General features: G+C 40.2%; 1 protein-coding gene across 3 annotated transcripts in view; it reads left to right on the top strand.

The window, feature by feature from the left end:
• Positions 1-27,959, top strand: part of ryk (receptor like tyrosine kinase) — a 51,648-nt gene that overhangs the window by 21,879 nt on the left and 1,810 nt on the right. For 2 of the 3 annotated variants that reach the window (XM_046049026.1, XM_046049024.1), the window contains exons 5-15: positions 921-983; positions 1,534-1,675; positions 2,706-2,806; positions 5,956-6,039; positions 8,648-8,773; positions 18,892-18,978; positions 19,952-20,021; positions 20,873-21,005; positions 23,208-23,317; positions 23,454-23,613; positions 24,883-25,019. In XM_046049026.1, coding sequence (XP_045904982.1) covers positions 921-983; positions 1,534-1,675; positions 2,706-2,806; positions 5,956-6,039; positions 8,648-8,773; positions 18,892-18,978; positions 19,952-20,021; positions 20,873-21,005; positions 23,208-23,317; positions 23,454-23,613; positions 24,883-25,019 — 1,213 coding nt within the window. The remainder of the gene's footprint in view (positions 1-920; positions 984-1,533; positions 1,676-2,705; positions 2,807-5,955; positions 6,040-8,647; positions 8,774-18,891; positions 18,979-19,951; positions 20,022-20,872; positions 21,006-23,207; positions 23,318-23,453; positions 23,614-24,882; positions 25,020-27,959) is intronic. The other variant, XM_046049025.1, reaches the window with a different exon arrangement.

Raw genomic sequence — 27,959 nt, 5'->3', positions numbered from 1 at the left:
TTTACCCAAGACAGAGGTGTTGCCTCTTTAGGTTGTTATTTAAAATTCTATGCAAAGTGCAATAAAAGAGAATATTTTTTGTTTTTGGTTTGAAAAATTTAATTCTGCTAAGAGTAAGATGTGCATGTTCATGTCATGTATCCCTGTATGTTGTTGCATTGTTTGGGCTAGACACAATGAAAAATGTCACTGTCTAGTTTTCCTCAGATTTTAATATATTGTTAATGCTTTAGAAAATGGTGCTACTTCATCCCAGAAATGGGGGTTACATTTGTCTTGCTTTTGATTAAATAAAAGCAAAATTTGCTTTAAGTAGTCTGTCGTTTGTACTTATTGCTTTCCTTAAGTAGGGGGGAAATCGGAAAAAATCGTAAATTGAATTAAAAAAAATAAAATCAGAGATTTTATTTTTAGGCCATATCGCCCAGCCCTATTTGATAACCTAATTTGTATACAAGTAATAATAACACTGATTTGAATGAACAATTTATTTTCCGCTCTTCGCTGAGTAAGGAATTAAAGGCCCTGGTTCTAAATCTATGCAGGTTGAGTGAAAGTCCCGGCTACTAATTGAAGTGTTGCCGTACACCATTTTGACTTCATCCTTCAACCGCGTTTATTGTGTTGTCATGTTGTATGCAAAAATGATATCTCGCACTTAGCTGTGGCTTTTTAATGTAACGTCGGTCTTCTTTGTTTTAGACTTCATGAGATGTGGTGGAAATCCACGTCTCTTTATTTCCTGGGTCTGTGTGATGAGAAATTACTATTTCGACCTAGTGCATTAGTGTCATTAAATACAGGAGCTTGTTTTGTTTTTTCCTTTCAGTATTACATACTGCACTGAATATCGTAGATATGTGAATGAAGTTTGACACTGGAGTTGGTATAATTCCATTTCCTTCTTCCTTTGTGAACAGGAATAGAAGCTGACCCAAAGATTCCCATTCCTCTCAACAATAACACTCTTCCACGGCCTGACTGTAAGTAATCTCACCTCCACATCATGCTCTACTTATCCCTGTCTAGCAGCTCCATGTATTGTCTATCATAGGTGCCATCATCCTGATAGGATGGAGGCTCTCTCTATAGGAGTGCACATTAGTCAAACTTTCCATAACCAAGTCGTATGATTTCAGAGCCAAAGAGAAGGATTCTTTCTCCTATTGAAGTGCACTCTCTCAGCCCCCATCCCCTGGAGTGGTTGTCCTCTTCCAGTGGGATTTATTCAGACTCTTTAAGGTTGTCTCCCTTCTGCCTGGGTAGGTCCAAGGAACCTGGGGCCTTCAGAGGCTTTTAGAGAGGTGATGAGAAAAGCTCTCAGACACTGGATCCTGGCCACACACTCTATTATTTCAGGCCTCCATTAAGCCTAAGTGGTGGAGCCCTTAGAGCTTCTCCCCTTCTCACTCATGTCTTTATCTCAGTGTCTTACTTCGTATTTTTGTTCTGATTCTTTCATAATAGCAATCGCTTTTGAAGAATTTTGTCTTTGCTGTGTGTGATTGTTAATGTGTGGCTTGTTTTCATCAGTAGATGGTGTGTCCACCCCCACCACCTCCACCCAGGTGTTCTATATAAGCGTGAGCGTCTGCTGTATTGTCATCTTCCTCGTGGCCATCATCCTGGCCATACTGCACCTGCACAGCATGAAGAGAGTGGAGATGGAGGACAGGTTTGTCTCTTTAGTTTGTCCCAGATCCAGACAGACCATAGTGATTGTCTTATATCAGCTAAGCAAAGTACACCTACTATATTGAAACTGATGAAAATCTGCACACAGCAGCATCAGATTTACTGCCTTTGATCTGTCACCTGAAAAAGTTATTCTTGTGTTTTCTGCAGTATACTGCTGTTCAAAGACCAACAAAAATAGGTCATCTTAACAGAAAGGATTATATCAAGTTGAATCCTGTGCTTGTTGCTCAGTTTCTGTTATCTCCATTCCAGATGGCTGTAGGCAGCTATGCAGGGTGTCAGATATCGATACAGGGGAAAACAGGCACCCTGTAAAACCACAACATTTCTTTTTTACTCTTCGGCTTTGGAAAGGATTAAACAAAAGAGACACAATGATTAATCAAGAAAATAATCGTTTGGTTTGTGGATAATGAAAATCTAAAACATTTCAGCCCTAGTATTTTTAAGTTGGTCTGTAATGTAGTTAAGAATGCCGAGAGCAGGAGCTGGATGTACAAGCAGTCTGTAATAGCAAAGTTAGCCTTGTTATAACATTAGTATTAAGGACGTGGATATTTACACATGCATTAAATTTGTTGCACCACACACAAGAGAGTAGAGACTAGTAGTAGGGACTAGTTGTTATTAAATATTTAACCTACTAAATGCCAGGTGTAAATGTTCTCATTGAACCACCTGACAAAACTCAGTCTTACCTACATTTGCAAAGAATTGCCAGCAGTTAAGTTTCATGTTGTACGTTGTTTGGCCTCTGAAAACTGTTGGGAAGTTATGATGCTGCAGTGAGTTAGTGTTAACATAGTTTTGATTAATGGTATTTTCAGATCTTTTAATGATGCACGACCTGATTTTAATAAATCTCTGTTATGAAACTAGCTTGTAGTTACTAAGAACATAAGAAGTACAACCCACAAACATAGTAATGGATTTACCAATTGCTGTTGCAACCCAGTCTTAAGTGCGCTTGATAACTTCTCCGTGTTCGCCCTCTCTATGTCTTTCAGTGTGAGTGACAGTGGAAGCTCGCAGGGCCTGTCTCAGCCGTCCACCCAGACCACACAGTACCTGAGGGCTGACACTCCAAACAACGCTGCCCCTGTCACCAGTAAGAGATTTTACTCCCTCTCACAACAACGTTACCCTAAGGCAAACAGTGACACGGTGCAACATTAGTTAATTTTTAAAACATCAGAAAAAAACGTGTGGAGGTCATTTGCTTACAAGATAGAACATTAGAAATGCTTAGGCAAGGCAAGGTAAATTTATTTATATAGCACCTTCCAAACACTACAGTCATTCAAAGTGCTTTACAGACACAAAGATGCAAAAACAGATACAAAGGTACTTTATGCTGCTTAGGAACATTTAGTCTGATTCAGTCTGCCATAGTTGTTTTTTTTCTCTCCTCACACTGGCATCTGTAAATGTGCATGCTTCTCTAAATTAAATAATCAACTGTGAATGACTTGAGTACCTTAACTAGTATCATAAGATTGTAATGAAGAACATAGTTCATGTAGTGATGCTCCCCCTTTTTTTTTTTTTTGTCGCTACTACCCTTGTGACCTATTACTGTCTGAGCAAATGTGCTCACCATGTGCTTCGATGTTCAACAGTTAGAAAAGTACAAGCAGTCTTTTATTTTGGAATTGGCAGAAACTGATCTGCTCTAAATGGATTGATGTAAATATAGAACATAGTGGGAAATGCAGAGATGCACTAAAGTTTTAGTCAGGGCTCAGTCTAACATTATACTTTCCTAGAACATACTCACCTTTGCCATTTAATATCTTACCAGTTTGACAGTGGATTATACAGTAAGTGAATCTCAGCTCTAGCACATTTGCTCCAGTAGAGTTCTTTGTTAGTTGTTGTTGGTGGTGGTGTTAGGTGACAGTATGATTACTCACCCAGCACTATATTTTACGTGAGATAAGATTGTTTTCCATCTCTCATTTAATAGTCCATTTAACCTTTTTCTACACCTGACCATAATGCACCTTCTAGCTATTGCATATTGTAAACCAACTACAGACTATATTTGTGGCCTGCTCATGCCTTTTGTGATCCAGCAATAAACAAATTTTAATAGTCAATTCCATTTTAAAGGAATAGTTAAACGTATTTTAACTTTCTGGCAGATAGTTAGATAAGAAGACCAATGTCCAATGGGAACAAATCTCAGCACATCTTAAGATGTGTAATTAACAAGTTAGATCTTGTTTGTTTAATTCGCACAAAAACCAAACACAAAATGTAATATGTAAATAATAAATGTAGAAATTTGGCCTGTAAAAATTCATAATGCACATTTAGTGTCCAGTAACTTAAAAAAAGAAACATTTTAACCTGAATCCAACGAAGGTTAAAGTCAAGGGCAACTGGACTTGGTTGAAGATACTGGAAGACGTTTCGTCCCTCATCCAAAGGACTTCTTCAGTTCTGACTGACTGGCAGGGAAACTCAGCTATTTAACCTCAGTGGGGTCGTTGGCCCGGGTCATCGATACCGCTGGTTCGTTAGTGTTCCTGGTTGCTGTAACGAAACGTAACAAAACGTAACCTATTGGCCTCAGGTGAAGATACCAACGATGGTCGTTCAGTCTTGGCCACAGGTAGTCTTAACGACTGTAACGACTGTCGTCACAGCAACAAGGAACACTAACGAACCAGCGGTATCGATGACCCGGGACAACGACACCACTGAGGTTAAATAGCTGAGTTTCCCTGCCAGTCAGTCAAAACTGAAGAAGTCCTTTGGATGAGGGACGAAACGTCTTCCAGTATCTTCAACCAAGTCCAGTTGCCCTTGACTTTAACCTTCGTTGGATAACTATGACCTGGATGACTGAGAATCTTCATAGACATTTTAACCTGAAATAATTGTTACAGTCCCAGGCAGATCCATTTCCCTTGGAATGTCATGAGATTTTCCCAAGACATTTTGTAATTACATAATAGCATGACCAGGCTTCCAAAACAGATTTTCTCTAAATGTTCATGTTATAGCATCCCATGCAAAGTAATCCACAGGCCTTACTTGGACAGTAGTTTGTCAGTGAAATTCAAGGCTTATTTTCCTCCACATGCAGTTTTGTAGTCAAGCAGCTGTTCATACTACCTATGGGAAGATCTATCTGTGGAGAGAATCAAACATTTGACTGTAATCACCTTTAAGAAATAATGTTGACATGAATGTTTATCTCATTGAAACATTTATGTCTGTGGTTCATTTTGGAAACCACTAGAAAAGCACCCCAGATGTCTTTGTCCTCTATTATCAGCACCTGATCCTTCACTGCCCTCTTGTGGGTACAACCCACATGTCACCCTCTGTGCTGTTTGACCCACTTGCCTTTTTCTTATGTCTTATGCTTTGCTGAATGTGATTATTACCATCCACCCATTTTGTTTTGCCCAACTCCTGATGGGCAGATTTACCAGCCTTGTGAACATGCCTGGTTTGAATGCTGTTATGTAAATGAGCTGAAACTACAGCATACAGTGCGTCCGGATAGTATTCACAGCGCTTAACTTTTTCCACATTTTGTTATGTTACAGCCTTATTCCAAAATGGATGAAATTCATTATTTTCCTCAAAATTCTACAAACAATACCACACAATGAAAACGTGAAAGAAGTTTGTTTGAAATCTTGCAAATTTATAAAAAATTTAAAAAATGGGGGAAAAAAGCACATGTAAATAAGTTTTCACAGCCTTTGCCACGACACTCAAAATTGAGCTCAGGTGCATCCTGTTTCCGCTCATCCTTGATATGTTTCTACAACTTCATTGGAGTCCATCTGTGGTAAATTCAGTTGATTGGACATGATTTGTAGAGGCAAGCACCTAGAAGGTCCCACAGTTAACAGTGCATGTCAGAGCACAAACTAAACTATGAAGTCTAAGGAATTGTCTGTAGACCTCCAAAACATTGTATCGATCCACAGATCTGGGGAAGGGTACGGAAACATTTCTGCAGCATCAAAGGTCCCAATGAATAAATTTGCAAAGATTTCAAAGAAACTTCTTTCAAGTTGTCTTTATAGGGTACTGTTTTTGAGGAATTTTAATAAGGCTGTAACATAACAAAATGTGGAAAAAGGGAAGCGCTGTGAATACTTTCCGGATTATGCACTGTACATGCATTCATTCATTCAGGTCATGTTGTAATTTGAGTGAGCTATCCACTAAATCACTTCTTTCTCGCTCTCTCCCACCCTCCACACCCTCACCCTCTCCACTTGTCATCAGACAATCACCCTGGTTCTGCACCCATACTCCAGCTTGCTGTCTCCTCCTTCCAAAACCCCGGTGCTCCCCCTCATGAAACCAAAAGTAAGTTCCAGTGAAGCCTCTGAGACGACTTAAGACTCAGAACTGTAATAATGTTTTGTCGTCTTGCGCACTGTAATAATGAACATTTGCACTTTAACCATGTTTTGTCCATAAGTTTAATTTCAATTTTATGCTGCTTGGGTAAATATTGTATATTGTTGCATGCCTGTATCCTTATGTCCTGCTTCTAGTTAGATCATTGTGAGCAGTAGGGTAAATGTGCATATATAGAAATTCCTCTTGGCTGGTTCAAGCCCCATAATCCTGGCCCTGCGTTCTGTCATCTTTATTTGGCAACTTGTTGTGCTGTGTGTTGTAAGTTACACAGATACTTATTTAGGCATTTGGAATTGAACAGACAAGTCACAGAAATGCGCTATAAAATAGTGTTAAAACAATATATGATGATGTTGATTATTTCGATAAATGGATCCAAAGAAAATGGTCATAAATGTTGATAAATGATTCATCAGTTAAATCATTTAGAATAATAAAATAACTAAAGAAATGTTGAGCGTCAACTAAATTTGAATATCTTTGGTTTTGGATAAATGGCACTCTTGCAGTTTGACCTCTGGGGGGCAGCATTGACCTGTACTGTGTTACTACTCACTGTACAGTTTACACACTACAGCAGAGATTTAAACTTTCGAAGTACCTTATTATTTAGACCCACCGGGCACTTTATTAGGTACATCTGTTCAATTGCTTGTTAACCCAAATAGCTACTCAGCCAATCACATGGCAGCAACTCAATGCATGTAGACATGGTCAAGACAACTTGCTTAAATTCAAACCGAGCATCAGAACGGGGAAGAAAGGGGCTTTAAACGACTTTGATCGTGGCATGTTTGTTGGTGCCAGATGGGCTGGTCTGAGTGTTTCAGAAAATGCTGATCTACTGGGATTTTCACGCACAGCCATCTCTAGTGTTTACAGAGAATCCTCCGAAAAAGAGAAAATACCCAGAGAGCTGCAGTTGTGTGGACGAAAATGCCTTTTTGATGTCAGACGAAAAAGGGCAGACTGGTCTGAGATGACAGAAAGGCAACAGTAACTCAAATAACCACTTGTTACAACCAAGATGTGCAGAATACCACCTCTGAACGCATAACATGTCAAACCTTAAAGCAGATGGGCTACAGCTGCAGAAGACCACACCGGTTGACACTCCTGTCAGCTAAGAACAGGAAACTGAGGCTACAATTCACACAGGCTCACCAAAATTGGGGACCAGAAGATTAGAAAAATGTTGCCTGATCTGATGAGTCTCAATTTCAGATGTGATATTCAGATGGTAGGGTCAGAATTTAGCATTAAAAACATGAAAGCATCCATCCCGCCTTTTATCAACAGTTCAGGCAGCTGGTGGTGGTGTAATGGTGTGGGGGATATTTTCTTGGCACACTTTGGGCCCCTTAGTACCAACTAAGAATCGTTTAAACAGCCTACCTGAGTATTGTTCCTGACCATGTCCACCCCTTTATGACCACAGTGTACCCATCTTCTGATGGCCACTTCCAGCACGATAATGCACCACATCACAAACCTCAGATCATCTCAAACTGGTTTCTTGACAATGAGTTCGCTGCCCTCCAATGGCCTCCACAGTCACCAGATCTCAATCCAATAGAGCACCTTCGGGATGTGGTGGAACAGGAGACTGACATCAAATCTGTCAAATCTGCAGCAATTGCGTGATGCTATCATGTCAATATGGACCAAAGTCTCTGAGGAATGTTTCCAACAACTTGTTGAAAGTATGCCGCAAAGAATTAAGGCAGTTCTGAAGGCAAAGGGGGTCCAACCCGGTACTAGCAAGGTGTACCTAATAAAGTGGACGGTGAGTGTATGTTTCAACCGAGATGGGATCTGTTTTTGACAATAAAGCCTCATTGACCCCTCTGCTTCATTCTCACCCATCAAACTCACAACTGAGGGTAAGTATTGGATGTAGAAGAAAAAGAAGAGACTGTTGTCGACAGTCATGGTCACCAACTTTATCTGGAGGTTGTGTATCAGTGAGTTTTCCATTGTCTCCTTTCATCCACTGGTTTATCTACAGGCTGTTTAAGCAACTGGACACAGTTCAGCCTTGCAGAGTCCTCCTGGGTAGCACTAGGCTGCAGACATCACTGACATGTTGTGAACACGTCTGTTGATATAAAGGGGTCGTGTTTGCACTCTGTTTGTTCATCTGTGTGTAGATGCTGTGGGGAACGCTGTGTGGGTGTGTGTGTGTGTGTGTGTAATTTGTGTCAAAACTCACTCCTACCTCAGTAAGTCAGCAGCTAATAACAGTGAGTACATGGGGAGGTTATGTAATGGAAGTGGAAGTGATGTAAAACAGGCCTTCGCATGAAGTTGCTTTGATGCAACATTTGCAACGTACTGTACACGTCTTGCTGACTATGTTTCTTGAAATTGCTAAAATTCTTTGAATTCAAATGAGGATTCTGTGTGTTTTTTACAAGAAGCTTTTCTGTGAATAAAACGTGGCTCTGACCGATGTTCCCTGTGTTGTTTTGTAGTGTTAATCAGGGTTTACTGACTACTCAGTCCTTTTCGACTGTGTTTTATTATGGGTCTGTTTTCTCCATCCCTGCAGGCTACCCATCTCTGCGCATAGAGAAGAATGACCTGAGGAGTGTTACTCTAATGGAGGCAAAAGCTAAAGTGAAAGACATTGCCATCTCAAGGGAGAGAGTCACACTACGAGATGTCTTGCATGAAGGTATTTGTATCTCTTGCTCCCTTTTTCTTTTTTTCTCTGTATCTCTTTACTCTTTCTTTCTCCTAAAAAAAGCTCCCAAATGACTTTTGTACCCTTCAAAAAGGGGTGAACATTATCTCAAGAATCCGAAAAGGTGACCACACCTTCAGAACTCTGCTCTTGGCTCTTCAAAGTGCTGATCACAGGTTGTGTCATGTGGAGTGGTTAACATTTTATTAAGTTCTGAGAATTACTCTTTATAATTCTCTGAAGACCCAACAAAAGTCAAAAAAAGGATCTCTATCTCTATCTACCGAGCAATCAGCAAATTGAAGGAAAAGCTACTTGCCAAAATTGTCAAAATGCTGTGTTTTACGAGTTAAATATCTTGACATTTGTTTGGGAATATTTATATATTTTAGAATTTTCTAATCCCATACCCTCCCTATTAATTATACAAGAGAAGAAATAAATGACATGACATTGACAAAATTAAATGTAAAATAAAATAAATTCAGGACAAGTATTAAATAAGAAAGACGCACATTTAAAGCTGGTGTAAGCAATTTATTTATCTACATCCTGACAACAATCATTAAATCAAATTCTGTGACACAGAAATGAAAAAAATCTGGTATCTGTGGCAGGACTGTAATAACCACTTATTGGCCGGCCTACCTACAAGCATAACTACCAGCGTTGTAACAGCCTACAAGACCTCACTCCACTATTGCTCAGTGATACCTCATATATAATGTTCATGGTTACCCTAGTTTCATCCATCCATCATCAACCACTTATCCTGCATACAGGGTCACGGGGGGCTGGAGCCAATCCCAGCTGACAGTGGGCGAAAGGCGGGGTCGCCAGTCCATCGCAGGGCCACACATAGACAAACAACCACTCACACTCACATTCACACCTAAGGACAATTTTAGAGACACCAATTAACCTAGCCTGCATCTCTTTGGATGGTGGGAGGAAGCCGGAGCACCCGCAGAGAACCCACCTTCTTGCTGTGAGGCGACAGTGCTAACCACTGCACCACCGCGCCTCCCTCCCTAGTTTCATTTATAACATATTTTTGGTTTTATGCGTTTCCATTGTTATTAACGTGTTCCAAAAATGAACATTTTATCAAAATAAATGTTACTTCTACCTGCAACTTATTAAATTTAGTTGTGATGATCTTTTGCCTGTCATGCGCGATCACATGCTTGGATATCATCCATCCATCCATCTATCCATTCCTTCCTCCCGTAATTTAGATCATGTGCACTTACTGTAACCTGTCTGTGTAACGTCTCTGGCCGCTTTGCCCTTGTGTTGATAAATAATGAATAGGCCTATCTGCGATTGTGTGATCATACCTGTAGACTTATGACTTGTTGTGAATTTCTGGATGACTATAGTTCTGTGTTTATTGTTAAAGTGTCTCTCTATGTTTTGATTTGTTGGTGTAAGCTGGTAAATTATGTCATCTGGGCATCTGGGGGAATTCTGTGGTCATTGCTTTGATTAATTTGGCGTTCAGGCAGCCGCTGTCCATGGTTTTGATGAAAGGCTGGTTTGTCCAGGCCCATGGAAAATATTTGCTCCGGGGCCCCGCATTACTTCGTTACGCTGCTGTGCCTACCTGCGTGCACTCTGTCCGTGCACTTATTGCAAATGAAAATGTGTTTTGGGTGAGTGACTTTAGAGAGAGGCCTGAAGGGAGGGGTGGGATTGTTTGTTAGTTCTCCAACATTACTGAAATGAAACAAAGTTTTTTATGTAATTTATTACATTACATACATTAACTATTTTCTTCAGGCCTATGGGATAGTAGAACCCTGGAGACTAAAAAACCCCCAACTCCAGACAGTATACATTTTCTCCCCTGCACACTGATCATACTCGAGGATAGACTTCTTCATATTAGATAAGAGGCTCCTGCCTTTAGTCAGTTTCTATGATTTTGGAGAAATTGTCATGTCAGACCATAGTACAGCGTTAGATAATGACCATGTGGAAGATGAATCCCCTCATGCGATCGAATTGAAATTTATGGGAAGCCATGTAGGCAGGGCCAGTCATTTCCTGTACAGCAAGCATGAACAGAAGGAAGCCACACCGCTTAGATGACTAACCACCTTATTAAACAAATAGAAGAGAAACATGCAGCAACGCCCTCAGCAGACCTGTATAAGGAAAGGGTCCTGCCTACAGATAGGGCAGAACAACTCCATTTAAAGTCTCACTATAATTATTATAATTTGGGGAGTGCGTGCACACCAACTACGGCAGGCAGTAGCAGAAGCTTATATCTCAGAGATGAAGGTTACGAAGGGCGCTATTAATCAACGGAAGATCAAGGGTCAGTTAAAAAATCCTAGGAGCAATTGTATACATCTGAGGCCGTAAACAGAGTAAAATTGTTTCTTCAAAATAATAAACTGCCTACCCTGGATACTGGATAGTAGAGGAAAGAGAGCTAGGAGAGGTGCCATGCTGGCCCAGCATGGACTTAATTCTGCTGCTGAGGAGCCGGTCTGGGCAAAATGGGACTCGTGTTGACCAGACAACGGAATTCAGATTCACATTCAATCAAGCACTTGGCAGGTGGTCCATGTTCCAAGCTGCCAGCGCAAGACGAGATGAGAGGAGGTGGACTCTGTATTTTACATCGATGATGCTTGATGCTCAAATGCAGTAAAGGTGTTTCCCAAGTGTCAGACGGTTTATTTTGAGGATGAAACTTTCATATTATCATCCGGTTGCAGCTGTTTCCATTCACCCAGATGCAAATTCAAAAAACACAGTGAAATGTTCGCGGTGTATATGTGTCTGTATATTTGTATAGAAATAACTGTGTATATATAGTCTTTTTTTTTAAATGTTACCATATTTTAATATAAGCCTACACTTGATCATATGGTGTGTGTGTGTGTGTGTGTGTGTGTGTGTGTAGCATGAAGGAACTACAAATTTCGGTTTCAGACTTGTGCTGTATAATGACTAACAAACAACCTTGTACCTTGTACCTTGAAATATAGTGGGACATTAGACAGTGCTTTGCCTGTGGGGGAAATGCAAAGGGTAATCAGTAAAATAAAAAGCGATAACGCTCTGGGCCTTGATTGGTATATAAGTATTCAGCCAAGCTTTGCCCACTGCTATGTGAGGTATTTGCTAAGTCACTGAGCGAGGATCTTTGCCCCCCACAATGACAGAGGTAACTAACTAAGTAATCCCAAAGAAAGACCAATATGTCTGCTCAGGATCAGCTACAAGATCTCAGCAAAAATGTTTGGAACAGGAACTGGCAGCCATTGTAACTCGTAAAATTGTGTGATTCATAGTCTGAAATACATAATTACCTGTATTTACACCATACCTCATACAGTTTTAAATACACATTAATAAGTTATAGGATGACTCTAGAGCACTTGTTAACCTTTCTGGCTGTCCGACCCCTTTTTGAGGTTGAAAATATTTTGCGCCAGAGCAGGGTTTGTCTATTTTCTTTTAAAGCAGATTTAAAACAAAAGACACAGACCTGTGAGTTGTGATCAAGTTTCTGCTATTATCACAGTTATTACTTACTACTATAACCAAAAATTACAGATCGCTGGCGCTATAGGCTAATCTTTGATTAGACTGACAGGACAGCTGAGCAACATGATAAAAATGCTTCACTTTGCTCTTCAACGCATCGCGTTGTCGAACCTGCAAAACGCTTTCTGTCTGATCGGGGTCTGATTCTTCTTTGGCGTTAGCAGTTGACCTACTGGATTAAACGGTGCAAAATATTTACAGTGTCCATCCAAAGTGATTCCATTCACAACTATAGTCCGTCTATTTTATTTTTTTTTCTATAATTTTGTGTCTATAGTAGTATTTTCGCGACCCCCAGGGGGGTCCCGACCCCCAGGTTAAGAACCACTGGTCCAAATAGCAAGCAGGTCCCTTATATGGGCATGCTCTCCATCAGACTTTGCTTGATTTTAGTTTTGAAGGTGGGTTAGGTGGGAAGGTTATTGTAAGTTTTAACTGAATCTGGCAATTCATTCCACTCCATGGCTCCAGAGTACAAAAAAAGAGACCCTGCCCACCTTAGACTTGAACTTTCTAAGACTCAAGTTAGCAATCCTTGTTCTGGTGCTGTGACCAAGCACTTCCCCCATCTTCTTAAAATAGTTTGTAAAATAATTTGGTGCCCTATGATATATTATCTAATAGACCACTGGTCGGCAATAGGAGGTCAGCTTACCTTGATAGTGGCAAAAAAATAATAATTATAGCGGCTGGTGCTGAATCAGATCTCAACAGCAAATGTTACTCATATAATCACTTCCTCTAAAGTGATTGTGCCTACAAAATAAAAGCGCAAGAACATTTTTGCAGTAGTACTTTATACTTCAGTTGAGAGCTTTTACTTTGAAAAGTTCTGAAAGAAATTTAAAAGAGTTTCTGGCTTGCTTGACACACCTCTGAAAAAGCCTGTCAGAAAATGTGGGATCGCAGATTCCCCAGAATGAGGAAAGCGGGAATTTCCTTTGCCTGGATATACTGGGGACATGAAAATAAGTGTCCACAGGTTGATGTGGACCAATCACCGGGATTTACACACTCCTGCACATGCTTAATTGTAATATTTAATACGATCTCGACACAATCAGTTAGTTGAATAAGGAAGAAGAAATACCAGCAGCAAGTGAGGATTGAACATACAACTCTCTGAACGGGAGTCCTGCGCACTACTAACTGATTCCAAACTTATTTGCAGACCTCTGTTATGAGTTAAGAGTATTACATACAGCTCTTCTCGCCAATAGTGTGTTATCCAAATACTTATGATTAAACAAGGGAACAAGACAGGGGTGCCCACTTTTTCCACTCTTGTTTGATAAAGCTAAATTTGACCTTCGGCACTGGTGCACCTTACACACACCCTAGCATGGAGCATCAATTCTGTAAAAATGTCATTTGTGCCTAGAGTCCTATTTTAATTCCAGACTATACCCTTTGGATCCAAAGCATTTTAAGGAGTTGGATAAACATACAGCGCTGCCAGAGCAAGACTGAAAGCTGGCATCAAGGAGGCAAAGCCGGAAACACCAGCACAGACTGGAGAGAGACCTCACCACCAACACATGTGGTAGGCCATTAAAAACATCACATGCTACAAAAGCAGGAGCCCCTATCACGTGTGAGGCCACTAGCTAAAGACATTTTATGCTCTCTTTGATCTCAACATAGTCTGGGCCTGATAACATCCCTGCCCATGTGTACGAAAAACTTGTGCCAATCAGCTATTTGATGTTGTCAACATACCACTGTCACAGGAGAGCGTGCACACCTGCATCCAGACAGCCACTATCATTTCTGTATCTAAAAAGTATCTGCAGTGTCTAGTCTGAATGACTACCACACTCGCCTCTATTCTGATGCACTGGATGATACTGGTTCTCCAACACATAAAAAAACAACATCCCAGTCAACCTGGACATGATTTTTACACACCTTGAGAAAAACAACACCTACGTCAGAATGCTGTTTTCAGCTCAGCATTCAACACAATCTCCCCCATGAAACCGATTGGCAAATTTAGCACTCTGGGTTTATATACAGCGCTCTGGAACTGGATGTTGGACTTCCTTACAAACTGACCTTCTATATAATTGGAAATCTAGCTTTCCTCACCGGTGTATACCTGCTGGGCTGAAGAGGTATTTATTGATTGATTTTTATGTTCTTAATAATATTTGTTACTAGTATTGTTACTATTTTTATTTCTGGCCAGTCTCCCAGGGGATGGGTGCAGATGTTGATATAATATGTAAATTTAAAAAACATTTGAATAAAGTAAAAAAAAAAAAAGTTCTATAAGTAAAAGTGACAAATTGATCAAACAGCTCACCACAACTTATGTCATAGGAGTATTTGTATTTTATATTTAATATTCCATATTAATAGATATAATATGTTTTTATGTATTTGCACTGCAACAGAAAAGGGAAAATCCAAACAATTAAACATGTAAAAAAAAAAACTTCAAAAGTCTTGAGAGCAGCACAGGCACTTTGCCCCTGCATCATGCCCTGCCACTTTTTGGGTGAAAGCCAAACCCCCTAATTTGACTGGTGCTAAATGGAAAAATCCCAAGTCTTTCCCAATTTAACAGCATAAAATAAGAAAAACTTATTGCTTTTTATCTATTTAGGAGAATCCTTTGGCCAGTCAGGCAAACAATTATGTTATGTCGATGGCGATCAACGTGGACAATCCTGACATATACAACATCAGGAAAGTGACGTATGACTGCTCTCATCTATCGGATTGTGCAGTGACCCTGAAGCATCACATTGACAGAAGTATTCAGACCCAAAACTCGGTACTTAGTTGAAGCACTTTTGGCAGTGATTAGAGCCTCAAGTCTTTTGGGTATGACGTGACAAGCTTTGCACACCTGGATTTGAGGATTTTCTGCCATTCTTCCCTGCAGATCCTCTCAAGCTCTGTCAGGTTGGATGGGGACCCTCGGTGGACAGCCATACTTTCTGAATACAGCATATATAAACACATATCTCATGATTATTTGTCTTATACTGAAAGAATGTTACATTTTCTGAACCGGGAGAGCAGAAGTTCTCTTAAGATCCCCAGTCTTACAACCTTTAAGAGCAAAGATCAAGAGTTTATTTGCATTAGCTAATGCTACTACAAACTACAGAGAGGAATAGAAGGGGAGATGCAACAATTAAGCCTATGATCATTTTGTTCATTTTTAAAATAAATTCCTTGAGGGTTTGCAGAGATGATATTCTGTTTATGATTTCAGTTTAATAGTTTATTTTCTTTCTGTAAATCATTGAAAATTTCTAGTAGCAATAAATATGTGAAATTTATTCTGAAATTTGAATATTGATTCAGATAATGTTTAATACTGTAGCACTCAAACCCTTGGTTTGGTTAATGTGGGCCTCATTTGTAATTGGATAGCATTTAATAATGTAAGCGTACAGGTGTACATGCACCCAAAAGCATTTAAAGCACTTTGTTGTCCAGTTGCCCAAACCCCCTCCTCTGGTGGTCAGAGATACATTTGGCCCCACTAGCAACCAAATGTAAGGTGTAGTCAGATACAGACACGCCTGTTTACAAGACACAAGTAATGCACTAGATTTTATGTTATATGTTGTGAGTGTGATAAAACTCCGTAAATCAAAGAGAGATTAGGCAGAGTAGTCTGAGGACAGGTCAAGTGCCTCCCTTGGTCTTGTTGATTTGCGCGAGCAGAACTCAACTTGGAGTTAACCTGTGAGAGCGAATGCCCTCCAGCACTTGCCAAGCAGAAGCTTTCACTTGCATGGTGACTGCTTAGTTCTGTATGGGATGGGAGAAAAAAATCTATTCTTAGATGAATTGCGATGCATACGTGAAAGATTCTGAATCGATTATGTCAAAAATCGATTATTCAAATGTTAATTAATAAGGTAGCGTTGATGGAACGCAAAAGGCGGAACTCTGAAGTGCGGAAGTGCAGCGCCCTGACAGTCTGTGGTGTGCACCTAACAGAGACCTGTGTTCCCTTGTGTTCAGCACACCTGCACTGCTTCAGAATGAATAACGTGCTTCCACCCTACTAAAATTGAACACTATCATTACTATCAATGGACAGCTTATATTCCCTGTCACGCTGTGTGAGCACGGCTACACTGACCGCTGTGCTGGCTCCGTGTGTCCTGTGCATGCGTAGCGGATGAGAGAGAGAGAGCGAGAGTGCGGCAGAAAGTTAGCGGAGTTATTAGAGATATTGGCAGTACGTTTTCAGTCTGGCAGTAAACATCCATCGTAGGTCACAGCGTGACCGTTAATAAGATAATAAAATAAGTCTGTAGTTTCCTCAACAGCTGGAAAGTGAGGGCGGTTAGCGCTAGCTAACATCTCCCCTGTACTTTGGCTGCTATTTAACGCCAGCTAAATCAGAGTAAACGAAATGTTAATGTGAGCTGTATGTCATTACTACTTATTTGTCCAGGGTTGAGAAGTGTACAAGTTAAACTTGTGTACAGCTCTGTCCTGTACACATACTGTACATCCTGATACCAGTTAAATTATATTTCAGTTTTCAGAGCAGTCTGAAAACTGGTTATTAAGAGAAGAAGGTGGTGACCAGGAGGAGCTGTGGTTTATTTGTAAATTAGGGAAGCAAGCTAGTCCTTTTTAAGCTACTTTTCTTTTCGTTTCTAATGTGCAAATTAAATGCATAGTAATTATCCAGAAATCCCATAGAAAAAAATCAAGATGCGTCGATAATCGTTTTCTAGTTGCATGGCAGCCCTCTGAATCGTAATCGAATAGTGAGGTGCCCAAAGATTCCCACCCCTTCTCAGTTGCCATTTTTTCCTCTCCCTATGTTTTGTTTGTTACTCGCAGCTGCTTGTACAACTCTCACTTGTTTAATTTGTGCGCAATGACCGATATTGTGCAGTAGCAGTTAATGTCTCTGCTTGTGAAAATAATATAATTTGCTTGTTAGTATGTTTTAACGGGCTCACAACTTATATCATAAATCTGACGCCGTATACAAGAGCCTCAGAATTGTTTAGATTTATTCTGTTACAAGTTTCCACTAGCAAGTGTTACCAGCTGCAAATTGTAACTATCGAGGATACCACTTTGGGAAAAGGTGCAAGACAAATTCAGAAGTTGCTCCATAATGTTGTTGAGTCTGACGAGGTTAAAAATCTGTCAGGTGAAATCTAGATCCTGATGAACAGAGTTTCGTGCACAAACGGTTGATTTCTGTTTATTTTCAATAGCTTAATGAATGCGGAAATACAAGAATGTACATTTATTTTCTTTTTCCTGAACATCCTTATTATTCTTGTGTATTTGTGTGTCTGATAAAGGAGACGTGACCTAGGCCATTAATATGACTACTACTGTTGTTTTTTCTTGCAGTGTATGAGCATGCCTCATCAGATCAGTGTCAGTGAACACTTGCCGTGAACCTAAAGTAGCTAAAGTTCATTCTTGCTGAGGCATATTACATATTGACAGGAAGCCTTAGATGTTGACATTTCTAAATCTCTCTCTCTCTGGCTTTATATCAAAGACAAACACAAGTGTTTGGGCTTCAGTTTGGCTCGATCAGTTTTTCTCGCTGGATTCTTTTGGAGATGATTCAGCATCGTAATGGAGTGATAGAGCTAAACAAGACTGTCCTTCACTTTCTGGAGATTTGCCCACACTGAGGTTTAGTGTGGCTGTGTGAATGATGTAATAGTTACCCAAGGCTGACTGCAACACAATGGAAGTGAAAAGTGTGGGTGTTCTGTTTTAAAATGCCACTTAAAGGTCTCTCTGGTGGTTTATGTGCATTGTTTCTGTCTAGAAATGAAATCAGAACATGGGCGGTACTCTGTTCAAAATTCTTATTAATTTACTTCAAAACACTTCTATGTAATTTTGGTGTCAAACCTCATACACCAGATCCTTTATAAAAAATTACTGCAAAATAATATTAAAACCATGAGAGATAACGATTAAGAAATGACAAATACAAAACCTACAAGGCCATGTCTCTGTGGCGGTTGAACTCTGAGTTGGGATCTGTTTTTGGGAGCCAGCAGGTCCAGACATGCTTGACAGAGAAGGTAGGGGCGTGAGGGAGACAGTTACACACTAACCCTGTTGTTGTGCTTTGTCTCCTCTCCTGTTGAAACACTACGCAGAGCTAGCCTTAGGGCTCAGATTTTTTTTTTTTTAAGTTTATGTTGATGGTTTATCTTCTCAAATGGCATTTTACCTCAGTAAAGTCCTGGAGCAATGGGCTGACAGTTTAGACAAAGGAGATGATGAACGTGCTCACTTTGCCTTTCCACGCTGTATGTGTAAGTGATGTAAGGTCTTCTGAGCTCCAGTGAATCTTTCTTGTTTGGGCTCATGTCAGTGAGACAAGAGGCAATGCTGCCTAATCCCGTAAAGAGACAAAGCTTTTTAAGCAGAAGCCTGTCCATCTCTGTCCACAGATCAGTCGGGCGTGACGGCCTGTGAGTGAGGTGACATTTAGATGTTTGCATGTGAGGCCTCTGGCTGTCTCTCTCCTGGCATTTTCCTCAAATAAAAAACCTGTGGTTTGTCATTAACAGGTACGTTTGGCCGCATATTCCACGGCGTGCTGCTGGATGAAAAGGACCCCACTAAGGAAAAGCAGGTCTTTGTGAAGACAGTGAAAGGTATGCACTCCAACCCGGCTGCAGAGCACAGTTGAATGAACAGCTGTCAAAGAAATTTAGATATTGTCAAGGCGTGTGTGTTGTAAGTTTTTCCAACTGTGTGTGCAACTCACCGTGGCTTTTCTAAGAATTTTCTAAGAATCTCGGTTTGGAAAGTGCACCCTGCAATGCTCAATTAATGTCACCGGACCGAAACTGTATCGTTGTAAATACTGTAAATTACTGTAACGCCAAAGACGTATGAAAAATGAAGAAGGCCGACGATGGACTGAAACATAACAGTTCAGTTGAAAGTGTTCAATTATTGATTCCTTTTATTTATTGAGCCTCGTAGATTGTTATACAGTGTTTATCAGACATAGTAGGTGCTTTTGTAATGGCTTCAGCCGATGGCCATACATGGTTTCAATCCAGTAAACAGGCACGCACATTTGACAGGTAATGAATAATATGTGTTACTCATGCTACAGGGTTTGCATGCCAGAGAAAGGACTCCTTTATGTGAGACTGTCAGGTTCTTTGTTAACAGCATGTGTCAGCTTTGTCTGCTGGTTGCCTTCTGACCTCTCCATTCTCTCATGTTTACTCAGGGAGGGGTGGATACCACTCCGTGAACAATATCCTAATGCCAGTCTTGACTTTGTTAAAGTCTTTACTTCCTCCTCATGTACCTTTTGGGAAGGGAACAATACTGCTTTCCATAAGCACTAGATGATGGCAAAGCTGCATACACAGATTAAAAACTGGACCTCAGCGGGCTTGGCACAAGTCAGCTTTCCTCTGAAGTTTCCCACTACAAATGACTGTCCGCAGAGGAATCTGTGCAGGGAAACAAATAAAAAACCAACACTACATTAGAGTACAGAAATGAGATCCTTAACGTTTCAACTTTGTTACTGCACAGGTCACTCAAGTTCTGCCAGATTGCTATTGTTTTTAAAATTAGATTTTGTGTCTGATAACCATTCTTCAGATCATGCGTCTGAGGTGCAGGTGACCATGATGTTGACTGAAAGTTGCAAGCTTCGTGGACTTCATCATAGGTGAGTTGAAGCAAACTATTTTTTGCAGCATTTGCTTTTTTTGGTCAAATATGTATCACATTGGGGAAAAATCTAAATTTAAAAGACATATTGCCAAAATTTAACCCCAAACATAACCCCGTTATGGTGTGCCTCTTAGACCACAAGGCCATTGTCACCCAAATATTAAACACAAAATTAACCTGAACTATACTTATGGGCTTATGTTGGTTTCTGTATTGTCATTGTTTTCCACTTGTGCAACAGTTTAGGTTTCTAATGTAGCAACAAAGATTCTGGTTTACTCCTATCCCAACACTGCGTTAGGTCAGAGCAGTTCCTGTGGTCGTCTTTTAAATGGCTCGGTTTGAACACTGATGAAAGAAGACCACATTTTTACACATGGTCCACATACTGTAATGGAACAAAACATGTTTTCCGACATAAATGTAACACAATTTTCACAAATTGCACTCTAGCTTGCTCTGGTGTGGCTTTTTATAACACAATCATTTATTTCACCAAAAAGTGGTCTCCCTTTTGATACTGGAGTCACGGTCTGAATGCATTGAATTTAGTTTAAATTTACAGAAGCATCAGTTTATCCAGTTTTGCCCCAAATTTCTCAGGAGGCTTGGACTTTTCACTGTACTTTCTTTGTGTGGAAAAGATTGTCGTCATGTCTGCCCACTCCTTCCTCTTTCTTCTTTTTGAAGTCAGCAAGTTCATAAGATATTACTAACTTGCGGACACCTCCTCTGCCGAGGTCTGGCAATGGTTTGGATGCTAACATGTATTTTCTAAGAACCCCATATACGTGTGCACATTAACGTATTGATGCTCATTACGCTACCCTTTCTCTCCACTTTCAGAAATCTGTTGCCCATAAGTCATGTGTGTACAGAAGACGGAGAGAAGCCCATGGTGCTTTTGCCTTTCATGGCTTGGGGGAATCTCAAGCTGTTCCTACGGCAGTGCAAGCTAGCTGAGGCTAATAACCCACAGGTGAGGCTTCAACTCAGCATAGATGTAGTGGAGCTAAAACATGAGTCATCTATTAAGCTATTAAGATAAATGCCTCAGTGCAACTCATGTATGGCATTGGATAGAAATATTTATTAATCTATTAAAATAAATCCCCTAAATTGGAAGTCATATTCTATCTTAGAGTGAAGCCTGAAAGAACATTTTGTGTGTTTGCAGCAATCCACACCAAGTAACACCTACCAGTAACTACTGTTTACACTGTTATTAGAAGGAGTGTTGATATAGTTGTGAAGCAGGTGCTCAGGGCAAAGATTTTTATTCACTATGTTAAGACAATCAGGCTTTTGTACAGGTTAAAACCAGGGATCTTTGATGTGCTTGGCAAAGCCACAGCACAGATCCAACCAATCAATCAATCCCAAAATACAGATGTAGCAAACACTTTACAATGACAAGATGAAGCTTGCCATCTGTTTGCATGAATCAAAACCGCTTTGTAAAGTTTCAGGTAACACATTGGCACCTTCGTTCTCAGCAATCTCGTTATGTAGTTTTGGCTGTTGTAGGAGACAAAGACATAGTTATTAAGTTGTGCTGTTGCAATAAACATCGAGCTGTAAATCAGAAATGCATCAGTATGGGGGGGGGAGCACAATGCCACAGTGTGGCATTCATTCTGAAAGTGAACACCTGGTTTGGAAGGTAGAACGGTGAGAGAAAAAACGCTGGAGTGTTGACCTTTTCCACAGTTGTCATTTTTCCACTGATAACCATCTGTTAAAGTTACTGTGCATGGTGGATACGGAGCTGTCTGGTACTAGCTACACACATCTTGCTTGAGTTGTTGACTTAAAATTTACTTATCTTTGTTCACTGGTTGCCAAGACTTTTTTTTGTGTTTTAATTAATTAAATTCTAAACTCTATCACACTGTCCACTGTCAGATAAGATTAAACAAACATTTCCACTCTGTGTGTCTGAGCCAGGGATTGGGCAACTGCCTGAATTAATTTGAATCCAAAAATATATGAATATACACATTAATGTATGATACTGTTGCTTCAGGAGCTCTCTTACAAGGCAAGGTTGACTTTTTACGCTACCCAGGCGGTTTATATACATCATTATAGGAGGTACCTTCACTTTGTTACCAGTCAGGTGTCTTTACTCTGCGCATTTCTAAGGCTTTTTTCAGACACACCTGCTGGCCAAGACACTGTCCACAAGTCCTTCAGCAGCTCCAAGCACAAAAAAACAATTTTCTTTAATATCGACCTTTGAGTTAGGAACTGAGACGCTCATTCAACACTAATATAATCTGAAGCGTTTATACTGTGGAATCTACAGACATGGTAGCGGCTCTGTAGTTTGGCACAGTGGTGCTTTGAGGTAATCGCTAACATCAGCATGCAAACATGCTCACAGTAACAAGACTAACATGCTGTTTAGCAGGTAATCATTTTTCCATTTTCACCATCTTAGTTCAGCCTGTTAGCAAAAACAAGGTTTAGCATGCTAACCTATGCTAATTAGTACTGAACAGTTGATGCCGCTACATTAAAAGTTAAGAGCTCACCAAAGTTAATACAGTTAATCCTGTGGGCAAGATGAATGTTTGTTCCACATTTAATTGCAGTCCATCCAAGAGTTGGTGAGACATTTCACTCAAAAACAAAACCTCATGGTGGCGCTCATCTTCTTGGTATAACTGAAATTAGTGCCGAAGTCATGAAAATCCATTAAATAAAGATGATACTTCACTAAAAGCCAAATATGTCAACCTGCTTGTGCTAGAGGACCGATAGGCTGACATTGCCATCCCTAAAGCCTTGCCACTAGATAAAAACATGTGTTTTGTTGCGTGAGAGTTGGAATTTTTTTCTTCCGCATTATTGATAATCAGGTAATTATGTAACCAACTCCCTCTGAAAAGTGTGTTTTTATATTTGAAGCAAAGCCTTTTCCTTGGCACCAGTGCTGGTTTAAACAAGGAGTGTTTTTCAGTTGACTAGCCTTACACCTGCATGTAAACACTAAAATAGTCTTTGTTTATGTAACTCCTGTCTTTGACCTGTAGTTGACTTTGTCCCAATTCATAGGAAATAAAAACAATTTGACACAGTAGACCAATTTTGCCACAGTAAAGTCATGTCTCCGCCTATGTTTTTCCTGTTTGTTTCTCAATTGCACATTGTCTCCTGCTCCCTCATTTCCTTTCAGGCAATTTCTCAACAAGACTTGGTTTACATGGCCATCCAGATTGCATGTGGAATGAGCTACCTGGCTCGCAGGGAGGTCATACACAAAGACCTCGCTGCCAGGAACTGCGTGTAAGTGTCCTGACCTGGCTCAGAGCTGTCGTCATTTCTGCTCAGTTCTTCCCTGTAGCTTTCAGGTGATTTGGTTTGGAATTGAATTACTAAAAATAAAGACTCCGACTTTTCTCTCTCCTCCCGCCCCTGACAGCATTGACGACAACATGCAGGTAAAGATCACAGACAATGCCCTTGCCCGAGACCTATTTCCCATGGATTACCACTGTCTGGGGGATAATGAGAACCGGCCCGTCCGCTGGATGGCCCTGGAAAGCTTACTCAACAACGACTTCTCTAGCGCTAGTGATGTGGTAAGAACTGCAGAATGTACTTGTAATTGTAGCTTAACCATGCAATAGCATTTTCACCATAAAAATAACCTTTCCTGTCTCAAAGATTGTTATAAACTGAAACATTGTCAGGGGACATAATACAGAGAATGTGATGCAGGATGTGGCACCAGTTGTATCCAAGCCATTCTTAGATTTGGTCAAGGTGTAGGAGAGAAGGGAGGTACACGGTTGAGCACCATCTGTCTCTGGCTCTTCCCTCTTTCCTGTCTCAGGATAGCAGAGCGGGTGTGGCGGAGACAGTCAGGAAGCTCGACAGATCCTTAGAGACACCACTCAGAGATGCCCCCACCCCTCTACATACCTCTTATGGTCACACCGCTACATAGCAATCACCCCTTTCCCTGCACTTACAGTTAACAGAGGTCTGGCATTACCAGCCGACTAAGCTTTAGGGGAAGTCCAGACAGGTTCCTGGAGCTGTGTAGCATCATAAGTGCATCACACATGCCAGTGTTGTGCACATAACTGCTCCATACCCTTATGGCAGTAGTTACCAAGCGGTGGTTAGGCACATTGGATAACAAGCTGGGCAGGATGAGAACGTGGCTATGTTTAGGTCTTGTTGGGAATGGTGGCAGGATACTGATGATGGAACAGGGTGGATTGCTGTACATCATGTTTTTCACTATTCATCAACGTGCCCCTTGTCTTTCACTTCCTTTAAAGGCCCTTTGTAACCCCATTAAAGGTTATGACGTGCTAACAAAACAGAAACTTGCTCTATTCTGTTCATAAGTCACTGTCAGGTTAGCAAGAGCTGCCCAGTATCTTTGATAAGGATTCCTGACTCCTAAAATTCTGAATAACAAGTGCAGGGTCAAACACCAAGCACATTAATTTTTGAGTGCAGCTTCAGATATGGGTTAATAATGTTGACTGTTGATCACTGTTAACACGAACAGGGAAGTCAGAGTAAAGGGTCAGCACAACAACACATGCAGGGCGGGCCCTCAAGTCTCCTAAAAACAACGGCCACCCTACTGTTTACTTTCAGTCTTTTAACAAAAACTTTCAACAATGATTTATATTCAGTATAAATTTTTCAACATTATTTCCTTGCATTGTTATTTGAATGCAAGTGGGCACCACTGGATTTCCGCACACGGAAATCAATGGTGATTATGTTTATACTGTTTGAAAACACATTAAAGACAACAGCTTTTTAAAAAATATTGTAAATGAATGCTCAGAACTGGCCTGTGTTAATCATGCGTTTTGTTTTCACAGTGGGCCTTCGGAGTGACGCTGTGGGAACTCATGACTCTGGGTCAGACCCCCTACGTCGACATCGACCCTTTTGAGATGTCGGCCTACCTGAAGGATGGGTACAGAATAGCACAACCTATCAACTGTCCAGATGAACTGTACGTTGACTTACCGAGGTCACACAAACACACACATTGAAATACAAACACTCGATTTCTGAGAAAACAAAGCTTTTGAATTGACCAAACAAATGTCACACTGTCCTCTGAGAAAGATTGACAAAAAAATCTCACTTTTGTTGACATTCTGTAGAAAAAAAACATCAGTTGAGAAAATAATCAGCAGATTAAACACAAATGAAAGTAAAAAATCATTGTCATAATTAAATGTAAGTGCCTCACTAAGAATACATATCTTTTTTCCCCTACTAATTAACAACAGATAAATACACTGTAAAAATAAAAAAGCTAAAATTATTAAGAAAGTAATCAAGGATCAACAAAACTATGAGTATTAAGGCCATTGTAAATAAATACATAAATAAATAAGGAGCCGGGAATGGGGAAATATCAAAGTTTTTTCTCTTGTAAATTTACAAATTTAATCTGTGGATTTCTGTGTTTTCCCTCGTCTCCATAACTTTAAAAAAAGTATTTTTTTCATCTACAATGGCCCTAATACTCTGTCATAGAAAACAGATGTGATCAGAAGGTATATTTAACATTGACAAGGACAGGACAAGAAAATCAAACAATCTAGTTCATAAACCAAGACAAAATAACTATTGAGAGACAAAAAATAGGTGAGGTTGAAGAAGCTGGGAGCTGTCGTCTGTAAAGAAAGAGGTGGTATGAAAGATTTAAAAGAATGTCTATCAAAAGCTAGGAGTGCAATTGTGAGAATAAAGAAGACCTAGAGATCTAACAGCATATCAAGAAGAACTAAAATGAAACTGTATAAAGATGCTGGTTGTGCCCTTCCTGTTATATGGGTCCAAAATGTGGAAAAATAATAAGGGGGATGGCTGTAAATGTCTTTCAAAATAAGTGCCTTAGACAAATCCTAGATCATGTGAGTAACGAGATATTAATTAAGAATACGGGCATGACACCACTGAGCGCGGAAGTGAGACTGCGGAAATGATTGGGCGCATACTTCGACAGGATCAAGACAACTGTAACAACACGGCGGTGATATGGATAGCTGACGTGATGGTAATGTCTCAGTCTCTTTCTGGGCAACAGGACATGTTTGTAGCCATGCTAATCCTTATCGTTGTTATCAATATAAACACATATTGTAAGTTTGTAGATCTCTGCAGTGAAGCACGTGTGTGCATGTTTAGCTACAGCCAACCTTGTTATTACCAAATGAAGTGACACATTGTGTTACATGGGAGCTGAATCAAATTGAAATGTTCAGCAGCTACTAGCGTTGGTCGATGTGAAGCTTATCAACATCCTGCAACTGTCAAGAAGATGGATCAGCCTGTGCCCACAGGCGTCATTTTCCCACCGCAGCATTATTATTTACAGGCTATTTCCTCAATATCAAGTATGCACTGAGGCTGTCACCTTTTCACTGCTGGATAATAACAGGGCTTTTCCTGGCTCAGAGCACGGCTGCAGTGGTGGACCACCCGGGTGAATTAGTTTGTGACGCATGATCGACTTGGTCGTGTGTGTGTGTGTGTGTGTGTGTGTGTGTGTGTGTGTGTGTGTGTGTGTGCTGCTTTTCTTGCATACTGCTGGACCCATTAGCCTTATATTTCCTGTGCATATTTATGACCGTATGTACTTGGACAGGTGGTCCTTGTGGTGATTCACAATTTTTGAAATACCTCTTTGAATTATCAATCATTTGGACATTTTATCAGTATTTATTTAATGAAAACATGAAAGGGGGTCCCTTTAGTGTAATTTATTGGCACATCCACTGGCACGTGCCACTTCTAATGATTCAGCACCTTCCTTAAATGGTATTTGGATGTGCGCAACTACTATGTATGGTTCATCAGTATTTATTTACAAACAGAACTCTGGGGCGTATTCAAAATAAAGTTCAGATTGTATATTCATTATATATGCTCCCGCTTGTTCGTATCATTCATAGCCATGCCATTTCTTTCACCTTTATGCTGACAGTGCGCAGCTGTCTGGATGTCTGCTAACTCAGTAATTATACTCCTGACTTCCTTTATCCAACAACACTAAGCCTTCTGTTCAACCAATTGCATTTTAGTGCTGCCTGCCAATAATATTTGTATTATTTAAGCAATATTGCTAAAATCTATTAATTTCTTAGCTTCATTGTAGGGGTGTGCATCTTCACTGGTCTCACGATTCAATTTGATTATCAGGGCAACGATTCGATTCAATATCTCGGTGCATTACGATGCATCACCTCAAGGGTGGGAATTTTCTCACTGTTTGACTACTTGGTATTTTTAAAGCAAAGTATTTGTAACAATCCAAACAAGTAGGTAGTAGTGAAATGCAAATGTTGAATGTTACTTCATGTAAATGTAGTTAACATTGCATAGCATTATTACATTATTACAGCATTATTACTGACCTCTGCTGCTATTTTAATTTCTGATGCTGCTGTTATTTGTATAAAGTCAGGTGAGGTTGAACTACGCACTGTACAATGCTCCAGGCAAACCACGTTCAGTCCACCTAAATATATCTAGTCCTTTTTTTTTGTCTCGTCTAGTTTAGTTACATGTTTGTGTCTTGTCTTGTAAGTTGATTATTGTGTTCTTGTATTGAGCACCATGGAACTTGAGAAACGGCATTTTGTGTACTTTATATGTGGATAAATGACAACAAACAATCTTGAACCAGCAGCAAAAAACGTCCTGCTCAGCTTCCAGACTGCAGTCTGAAGAGGAGATTTGAGCCTTTACTTTTCCAGTACTTGGAAAACGACACATTGTGAACTGCACTGCACATTTACTTCCATTAAAAACAGTGTGCTGGGAAACCCCTGAATGTTGAATATCCACAAAGAACTTACTCAGTAATTAACAGAAATCTGTTAAATAACTGAACATGGTTCCCTTACAATTTCCCTCCAATACAATAGGTGGTGAGGTC

This window comes from Micropterus dolomieu, linkage group LG05 (genome assembly GCF_021292245.1).
Source record: "Micropterus dolomieu isolate WLL.071019.BEF.003 ecotype Adirondacks linkage group LG05, ASM2129224v1, whole genome shotgun sequence".
In the NCBI taxonomy this organism is placed as follows: domain Eukaryota; kingdom Metazoa; phylum Chordata; class Actinopteri; order Centrarchiformes; family Centrarchidae; genus Micropterus; species Micropterus dolomieu.
Note: the sequence above shows the minus strand (reverse complement) of the source record. Positions and strands in the feature narration are given on the sequence as shown.